The sequence below is a fragment of the Propithecus coquereli genome, unplaced genomic scaffold, assembly GCF_000956105.1.
Source record: "Propithecus coquereli isolate 6110/MARCELLA unplaced genomic scaffold, Pcoq_1.0 Scaffold135, whole genome shotgun sequence".
NCBI classification, from domain to species: domain Eukaryota; kingdom Metazoa; phylum Chordata; class Mammalia; order Primates; family Indriidae; genus Propithecus; species Propithecus coquereli.
In genome coordinates, this window is record NW_012137747.1 from 368,363 (window position 1) to 378,075 (window position 9,713).

Consider the following 9,713-nt stretch of genomic DNA (forward strand, 5'->3'; position numbering starts at 1 on the left):
GGGGCCCCCTTTTCCCTCCTCATCCTCACCCTTTTTGCCTTCTTGGGTTCTTTGGTCTCCATGGTGCTCTCAGTGGTGGTGTCGAACTCTATGTAAAGAGAGGGGGTTGTTAGCCCTTGATAGCCTCCTATTTCCACCCTAGACTGGGGTCAGGTCCAGTTCCTGCTTTCCCAGAGACGAAGCATTCCCTTGAGTGAGGGACGTACCATCTTTTCCTTCGAGCGAAGTCTCCTGAGTGACTGGAGAGGCTCCCAGGTTGTCATTGGCTCCAAATTCCCTGGAATTCTCGAAGTCTGACATGCTAATGTTTGTCCGGTAGCTTGCAATTGAAACCCGGTCTGCCGGGGAGAAAGAGGAGTTGGTGTAGGGATAGCGCCCCGGGCCTAGGAGACCAGGTGGTGCCCTCCTCTCACGGGAAGGCTGAGGGGAGCAGGCCTCTGGTGGCTCACCTCCGACTATGCCCCAGGCAGAGGGAAAGGGTGTCTCCTCCCCAGGCCTTTGTCATGGGTAATTAAGACACCTTATCCCTGACCTTAGTTTATTGCTCTGTGACCCACAAAGCACAGCCCCTCATTTGGTCCTCATGTCAGCTCTGTGATGTGGTTATTGTCAATCTTGTCTTGAGCCCTGAGGAAACTGAGGCACGTAACAGGGACGCGCCAAAGTCACACAGCCAGTGACTCATCAGACTAGGTTGAAGCCCTGGTCTTGCGAATCCTGGTCTCCTCGTCCTGCTGGTCCTGCTCCTGACCGTACTCCCTGAGCAAGGGGAAAGGGTTTCTGGAGACAGCGTTTGGACGGCAGCACTGAATTTAAGTTCTGGGTGTGTGTGGGTTCGTCATTCCCCACGCTGCTTTCTCAGAATCCTTGGTTTGGGTGTATGAAAAAGAAAAGACGACGGCAGCCTCCTCTAAGGGCAGCTGGGCCAGGACTGCGGGCTCGGGGTTGGGGGTGGGAGGCGGGAGGCATCCCAGGGACTTACCCACGTTCTTCCTGTGCCGGGCTCTGGCCACCCCCACAGCCACAGCGCCCAGCGCCATCACCAGGCCCAGGGGCGCCAGGATGGAGAACAGCAGTTTGGAACTCCCGCCTTGTCCCTCGGAGCTGGAAGGAGGAGCCAGTTAGTTAATCAGTGGACGGGAGTCCTGCGGCCCCAGGGTGTGCTTGGCTAGTTTTCCTCTCAGGTTTATACGCCGTGTCCTCCTGATCCAGCTCCCTAGCTCTGTTCTTCTAAGAAGCCTGCCGGACACGGCAAAGGCCAGGGCTGGGCCTTCTCTGCACTGCGGGCCTGGAACAGTGAACTGAATTGTAAATGCCACCGTAGCTGTGGGAGGAGGGCAGAGGGTGCCATGGGACCCTCCCATGCACGAGCAGAGCAGTAAGGGCTATCCCTTCTCCACTGTCCCAGAGGTGGACAGGCCTCCCTCCTTGGACCTGGTGGCCCAGTCTCAGGTCCTCAGCCTCTGGGGTGTTCTCTGAGGGGGCAACCCTGAATCCGTCCCCACCTGCTGGTATCCGCAGATGCTCTGCTCCCGTCGGCTTGGTCTCCCGCAGACTCCACCACTCTTTCCTCTGCAAAAAGCCTGGGATCCTGAGCGGCTTTGTGCTCAATCTCCCTGACCCTTGACTCTACCACCTCCTCACCAGGAGCAGTATTCGCGCTCACTGGGCTGACGGCGCTGGACCCTGGAGCAGAACAGGGCAGGGGCTGGGTTATGGGCTTTGCTCCTTATTCTTACTCCTTGAGGTTAAGGAGTCTAAGGAGTAGATTTTACTAGGCATCACAGGGGCAGGATTAGATTTCAAGGCTGTTGGGGTGGAACCCAGGATGACAGAAACGGAGCAGTGAGGACCTTCTCTAGCGTGTCACGGAGGCTCTCTGCCCCATTACTACCAAATTCATTTCCGTCTTCAAGGCTCCGTGCCATAGATCCAGCTGTGCATGAAGGCTGACCCATCGCTTAGGGCTATGGAGATTTTTCACAGCTTTGAAACCCTGCCCCGGGCATCCTGACTGCAGCACTGGGTGTGACAGTGCTGTCCCCTGGTAGCAGCCTGGCAATACCCCCCGCACTCCCCGCCCCACGAAGTGAGCCACACCAGAGGGACCCAGACACAATAGGATTTCCAGGGGGACTAAAAATACGCTCGCTACAGACAAAGCATTTCATGTGACATTTTAAAAAGGCTTGAAATGCAAACTTACTGGATGCGATTGCCTTACGTTTCCTGATCAGACCTTATAAATGAAGGTATCTGGCTCTCTTTTGAGATCAGGCTTTGGCACAGGGAGGGAGGATGAATATATTGCATATGATAGTGACTCTGAAAGTTTTATGATAGTGACTCTGAAAGTTTTATGATAGTGACTCTGAAAGTTCTATAAATAGAAGAATATTTCTAGATAGAGAGGGGACTTCAATATGGTTTTGAAGGGACAACTATGGGACTTGTCTTCATGCTGAGGTTAAACGGCAAACTATTTTGACTTCGTTTGTGTGTTCATTTGGGATGTCTTTTTTGGAAGCCTCAATGAGACTTTGTGGGGCCTAATCTCCCCCCCTCCCTCCTACTTCCAGCCTCTTACAGCTGAACCTAGAGCCGGCCCTGGTTGAGAAGCTTCTAGGCAGGGGCCTTCGAGGAGTCTTGCCTCTGAGGTCCCGTGGGGCACAGGCCTTGCCCTCAGAGACTCACCCTGTACCGTCTCCTCAACTGCCACATAGACAGCGACAGTCTCTCCGTAGTGCTGGTCCTGTTTCACCCCACACCAGTACCAGCCCTCGTCTGCCTTGGTGACTGGGTTCAGGGTTAGGGAGATGATCTGGCTGTTCTGGTCGCAGTTCACAAAGGCCTGGCTGGGTCCTTCGTCTTGGGTGGGCAGGGCCGGGCAGCCCCTGTTGCTCCACTTGCACCAGTATTTTTCATGGGAGTAGAATTTGCACGGGAAGTGGCAGGGCAGCTTGAGGGACTCTCCCAGCACAGCAGTGACCTTCTCTGGTACCTTGAGGTTCGGTTTTCCTGAAGCAGGGAGGGAAGAAGAAATAGACACAGAAGTTGGCACCTGGAGATGCTGTAGGGAAGTGACTATAGTGGGCACTTTGGTCCATATTTCCTCTTTGGAGAGCACTGCAAGTAAATACATTATGCTGAATACCTAAGACATGTAGTTATGTGCTTCAGTGATAATTAGTGTCGATAACCTCCATGGTCAATCCAGAGCCTATCACAGAACATAGAGCCTTGCACATCAACTTCAGTTTGCTTTCATTCCTCTTTCTTCTCTTCTAGACTTGATACAAAGAGCTACTTTCAATGCTCGACTTTAGTTGACGCCTACAGACTGCAAAAGAGGCCAGTGTTTTGGATAGTGGGAGGTCTATGTGTGGTGTGTTCATTGGAAGAGCGTGGGGTGCTTCCGACAGGTATGGAAAAGTGACTCTGGACAGGTAGGCGCCTTCCTGAGGTCTTGCGCCATCAGCCTGGACGTGGGTGAGAGGGGAGGGAGGCGGGCCGGGGGCGTGCAGCTGACTGGAGAGGTCTTGGGGCTTTCTCCCATCCCTCTTGCCCCAAGTCAGTTACCTTCAATAACCTTGAGCTCCACAGTGCTCCTCCAGCGACCGTCGCCGCTGGTCAGACACCAGTAGAAGCCGGCGTCCTGGGCGGTGAGCTGGTTGAGGATGACGGTGTAGGTGCCGTTGCCCGGCTCCTCGTGCAGCGCCAGCCGGCCCTCGTACTCCTCCTGCACCAGCCCCTGGCTCTCCACCAGCAGAGGACAGCGGCCGTTCTGGGCCCCGTCCCAGCGACACCAGTACTTGAGCGAGCTGCTTTCCTTCGGGTTGTAGGGGCAGAGCACGGCCACGGAGCCTCCCACCACGCCCTTCACCACAGAACGGCTGTGCGGAATCGTGGTCTCTGGAGGCACAGACAGAGGCGGCATGGCAGGGCGGCGACAGGGGAATAGCCTTGGGTAACCCGAGCGGCGGCTTCCCCAGATCTCAGCCAGGGCGGAGAGCGAGGTCGAGGCGAATCACCTCCCCCTCCTCGGAAAATGAAAAAGAACTTTCCTAACGTCACAGAGCCTGTGGCTGGAGCCACCATGACCAGACTCCAGCGACCTTCACCGTGTGCCTGGATACCTCGTTCCTTTCCTTCGCCTTATTCTGGGCAGAAAACGGAAGGCGTTTAGGGAGAGAATGTCAGCTCTTCTCCGTGGGCTTCTTACGAAATCGCCCTCTGCGTCAATTTTGTCTGTTTATTAGCGCATCCCACTAAAATAGCCAGACACGCTGTTTCCAGATTAAGGAAACACGTGTAGAATGGTGTGATTTAAAATACAAACTACGTAACACAGGTAAGTTTAATTGTTGAGGATGTGCCACAGACATAGGCTTTGGGCAAAAAAAAAATTGTTGAGGACCCTGAGGGGCACCTCAGAGAGAAGGACAGCCGTCCCCAAGCAGCTAAAGCTGAGGTCCAGAGAGAACCCTGGGCCACTGAGGGTGCCCGGGACCGTGGCGGGGACCCAGAGCCGGCTGCAGAAACCCTGCGCAGGAAACACGAGCCCCTCACAGAAAAGTCACAGGGACGGACGCTCGAGCTGCATGTCCTGGTTTGCTGCTTCCCCCGAGGGCAGCTCCCTGCAGAGTGCTCCAGCGGGGGAAGGAGCGGGGACTTCATTATTACACCATGTTACGGCTCACCGGAGCAGAGCTGAGCGAGCCAGATGTGGGGAGTGAAAAATAACCCTACGAGCTGTGGGAGCGCAAAATGCAGGGGCTGCGGCCTTCCCTTCCCGGGAAGGCTTTGAGAGCAAGAGAAGTCAGTCCTGCTCCCCATGTGAATGAGAGGCACGAGGCACCCATCGTGCTCAGGGCTGCGGGAGGGGACACAGGCCCGCCATGAAACCCGCACACTCCACCAAGTCTCGCCTCAAGCGGGAGCTTTGCTCTCCTCGTTCTTATCGATCAGGGAGAGCCATCAGAAGGCCCATAGCAGCTACCACGAGGCAGAGGCTGCTTTTTCTCTCTCTCCTCTCCGGCTGCCTGGGCTGCAGCCAGCTCAGGGCTCGTGGGGAGTGGGCACCGTCAACTGGCTGATGAATGTTCATGGACGGACCCAGGGAGCTGAGCGAGGCTCTCCCCAGCTAGGCTGCCCCACCCGTGCCCTCTGCCCCGTCTCACCCTCATTGACGAAGAGTTGCCAAGCCTGGATGGGCGAGCCGTCCTGCGGCAGCCCGTCAGAGTGGGCTCCGCACAGGTAGCGCCCGGTGTCCTCCTTCCTCAGGCCTGTGATCAGGACACTGAAGTGGCCGTTCTCGTCCTCGGGAGTGAGCAGGATCCTGCCCTCAAAGGACGAATCCCTCACACCCAGGGTGTTGACGACCACATCACAGGTTTCCCCCTTGCTCAGCCGGCACAGAAATTTGGCCACATTTGCCACCTCAGGGCCCAGGGCACAGTCAAAGGACACCGAGCCCCTCAGGTCCCCATAAACCAGCTCAGGCTCAGGCTCAAGCACTTGGAGGTCGATGTTCTTCTTATCTGCGTTGGAATCCTCCCCGGCCTCGCAGACGTACAGCCCAGCATCGCTGAGCTTGAGTTGTGTGATGACGACGCTGAACTTTGATTGACCGGTACCCTCAATCGTAAGGCTTACTCTGCCGCTATATTGGGGGTTCACATACTCATTGGTGTCGATGACGGCTATGCAGTGCTCGCCTATCTGCTTGCACAAGGACTTCTTCTTCTGAGTGTTCTCAGCCTTGAAAGGGCAGTCGATGGTCACTGTTCTGCCCACGTCTACTGTGTAGACTTCAGTGTCTTTTAGGAGTCCAGGACCTGCAGGATGAGGAGCAGGGGGCAAGTTGCAACATAGAGCTATTTGCTATTCCCAGTGAGGGTCTGGGCGGGCCTACACGTGGAATGCCCTCTTTCCCAGAAGGGCACTCTCAGAATATGTCTTCCAAGGCCCAGTTTGACCGCCACCTTCTCCCTGAAAACTTCCCCCAGCTGGCACTAATCTCTCCCTCCTCTGTGCTCTCTTAATACTTCTGTCTGCTTCACTTACTACATCCAATCCAGCATATCGTTAATTATGTTCTGCATGGACTGGAAGGTCCTTGAGGGCAGAGACATGTTTTTCTCACGTGTGACTCCCCTGCTGTGATAAGCACAATGCCTATATGTAGTAGGTTTCCAAATTAACGTGCGTTGAAATGAATAGAACGAATGTAAGTACAGGGTGGTGGATTTCAGTGTATTACAATAGAATTTTCTAAAAGTTACAAGTCCAAACATGGAATGGGCTGCCTTGCGATGCGATGAGTTTCTGCAACATAGCGTTTAATCAGAGGTTACACACCCATCGTCCGCAGTGTTCTTCTGGACGTCCAAATAGAGTGAACTCTAAGCTCTCTTCAGCTCTTAAGATTCTGTGGTTTTGTGAATCTCCGTCACCACCTGAATGACCTCTTCATTTAGTCCACAGACAATAGTATGCATATCCCAAAGGAGCAAAACATATCTTTGGGAGTCCCTCCAAATTTCCTCCCTTAAGACTTCCTTCTCTTTTAAGTTGCCCGTGACTATCTAAAACGCCCTCATTGCTAAATCCTTGTCAGAAACAGCTTTCGCCTTTTCCTCCTTCTTCAATTAGAACAGGCCTTTTCACTGACCCATCCTGGTCAGACCTTTAGGATCCTGGTCTTTGGTCAAGAACTGATAATCTAATTTATGCCGATAGTGCCGATGGACTAAAAAGATGTGCATTTTTAAAGACGCCTTCTGGTAGTCCAAGCCTTGATCTAAAGGTGTATTAATGGTAGGAATTTACAGATCCCTAGAAATGTCTCCCTGCCTTTTCTGTCTCCTTAGGCTCAAAGAACTCCCTTCCTACATGCAACAAACACAGGAGAAGTTGTCCTCCTGACATCCTCCTAAGCTAGAACATTAGTAAAGCCCTAAGAAGGAAGACCTAGAAAGGTTTACCCACTACCTCCAACTGGCCTCTTCTGTCTTGTTCCCTCGTTCTATTTTAAAAAAGTCTTTGCCTGGGGAGGGAGGAGACGCCTTCCGACCCCTTGCCAGGACACCCTTTCCTGTCAGGAAGTTCTTCCTCAAGCCCTCCCGTGCACCCGAGATGATTCCTTCTACCTTTCCCCCTGAAGTCCAGGGAGCCTGGATCCTTACCCTCGCTGACCTGCAGGCTGACGTCAAAGGACAGGCCTCGGTTGTTGAGACCCAGGCCACACTTGTAGCGCCCAGAGTCATTCTGGGAGAGTTGGGCGATGTCCACCACAAATGTGCCGTTCCCCGGGAAGTTGGTGAGGTTGGCTCTGTCCACATAGTTGCTGGAGACGTAGCCCTCGGAGGAGATGAGGGTTGTGCAGCGGCCACTGGCTCCCTGCCGGCACCAGTACTTGCGGGTGTGCCGGTTGACAGAGGTGGGTGGGTAGAAGCACGTGATGGACACTGAGTTACCTTCCACATTACTCACCTCCTGGGGACCAAATATGGGACTCTTCATGGAGACCACTGTGGGGAATAGAAGACAGAGGCCTTCTGAGGCCCTTGGGAGGCCAAGCCTGCCGAAGGAAATCTAGTCAGCCCGCCCCGGGGAGATGCGATTTTCTCCCCGACACATGGGCCCTCTGTGGGCTGTTTTCCATATACTGCAACTGGAAAATTGCTGTGACTGGGTGAAATGATTGCTTTAATCACCATTAAATTCAAACTGTAATTCATTAATGATAAACATTTTAAGGACGATGGAATGACAAACTTAAGATATCTCTTGTTTCTTTAAAAAAATGCCAATTTTTTAGGGTATTATCGTTTATTTCCTTATATTTCTAAAAACACTTTGTAGAGATGATTTTCTTTTTCTCCCCGGATAAAAAATATTAAGAGCAAGGAAGGATGAGTGATTTTCCCCAAATTCCATAGCAAGTCATAGAGCTGCTTGGTTGGAGGTCAAGGGCTTTTTATTTTATTTTTGTAGAGATGAGGTCTCACTCTGTCACCCAGGCTGGAGTACAGTGGCATCATCATAGCTCACCGCAGCCTCGAGCTCCTGGGCTCAGCGATCCTCCTGCCTCAGCCTCCCGAGTATCTGGGACTACAGGCACACCACGACACCCAGCTCATTTTTCTATTGTTGGAAGAGGCTGGATCTCATTCTTACTCAGTCTGGTCTAGGTTTTGTTTTGTTTTCAGATACGGAGTCTCACTATATTGCCCAGACTACGTTTTTATTTCCAGAGAAGATCCTTCCTCAGATCCCTGGCCTTGCGATTAGGAATCACCATTCCTGTGCCTGACTACCAACGCCCACCCATCTATTTTCAGGTCTTTCTGCATCATCTCTGTGTAACTCCTCCTCAAGGGAGCACACATTCTGAGAGGGACATCCTTTGGGATGAGTCTGATTTCAGTGTCCCCAGGGAACTGGACCCTGGAGGGGGCTGGCATGAGGGGGTAGAGCCCTGTGGTGTTGGCCCCTGGCAGACGCACCTGGAAAGGCAGCCAGCAGGCAGGCGAGCAAGAAGAGCGTCATTGCTGGTGGCTCCCGAGGGGACTGTGTCGCCAGACCAACTGCTCGTGAGATGCTGAAAGACAGTAACCACAAGGAATTGAAGCTCCTCTGTCTTCTGAGACTAGCTGACTTTAGAGTGTCTGTGACATCGGTTTGGCTTGGTAACTCCAGCAACTGACATAAATCCTGTTGAGCGAAAAAGTGGTTCCATGTGTGCCACAACGGCTCAGCGTCCCATCATCCTACAGCACTTACTGTGCCTCGGCAGTCATAAGCAGTTTTTGTCTTCTCAACCGCGCTGCAGGTTCCTTTGGGATAGGGACATCAGTGTCGTTTGTTCTACCTCCCTGACCGGGGCGCGGTCCCAGGCACACTGTAAGACCTCGGAAGCGGCTCTCTGGATGACGGATTACTACCGATATGTGGCCCCATCTTTCTGTTTCGGCTTCCCTCCCTACACCCCTGCACCCCTGCTCTCCCTACACCCTTCCCTACACCCCTGCCCTTCCTACACCCCTGGAGCAGCTGACATATTTCATGGTGTGTTCAGATGGGGAAACTGAGACCCACAGAGGAGATCTAATGATCATTAAGGTTGTCGGTGTGATGAGAATGGTCATCACCACCAGCTGCTCTGTCACCCTGTCGCAGGCACTGTGTCAAATAATTTACAGGTGTTACCTCCTTTGAACTTGATATCAACCCTATGAGGTGGGTATTCTTATCCACACTTTGCATCGGAAGAAACGAGAGCTTAAAGGTTGAGTACTTTCCTCAAGGTCACACAGGGGTTCAGTGTGTGGTGTTGGGGGTGGGCAGAGTGGGGCTAGAGGGAGATTCGAGCCCAGCTTTGTCTGACTCCAAAGTCCACGCTCTCAACTTTTCCACCGTACCGTGTCCACTTCAACCACGACAGAACGCTCACCTCTCAGGCTTGCTCCTGTGATCTGCCGAGCGTGCTTCTTATCAGAGCCCTGTCATTTACCCTATTTCATCTGAGCTTTATGACTTCCCTTGAAATAAGATAGATGGATATAATCACAATCATTTTTTTTTTTAAATTCAAAATAACAAAACTTATATTGTTTAGGCCGGGCGCGGTGGCTCATGCCTGTAATCCTAGCTCTCTGGGAGGCCAAGACGGGCGGATTGTTTGAGCTCAGGAGTTCGAAACCAGCCTG

The 9,713-nt window shown here is 53.0% G+C and overlaps 1 protein-coding gene across 2 annotated transcripts in view; it reads right to left on the bottom strand.

The window, feature by feature from the left end:
• The window catches only part of PIGR (polymeric immunoglobulin receptor), a 19,768-nt gene that overhangs the window by 2,703 nt on the left and 7,352 nt on the right, over positions 1 to 9,713 (bottom strand). For both annotated transcript variants that reach the window (XM_012638850.1, XM_012638852.1), the window contains exons 2-10: positions 8,511 to 8,605; positions 7,188 to 7,532; positions 5,181 to 5,837; positions 3,580 to 3,912; positions 2,695 to 3,018; positions 1,506 to 1,686; positions 983 to 1,104; positions 207 to 338; positions 30 to 88 (exon numbers count right to left, since the gene is read on the bottom strand). In XM_012638850.1, coding sequence (XP_012494304.1) covers positions 30 to 88; positions 207 to 338; positions 983 to 1,104; positions 1,506 to 1,686; positions 2,695 to 3,018; positions 3,580 to 3,912; positions 5,181 to 5,837; positions 7,188 to 7,532; positions 8,511 to 8,553 — 2,196 coding nt within the window. In that variant the 5' untranslated portion in view covers positions 8,554 to 8,605. The remainder of the gene's footprint in view (positions 1 to 29; positions 89 to 206; positions 339 to 982; positions 1,105 to 1,505; positions 1,687 to 2,694; positions 3,019 to 3,579; positions 3,913 to 5,180; positions 5,838 to 7,187; positions 7,533 to 8,510; positions 8,606 to 9,713) is intronic.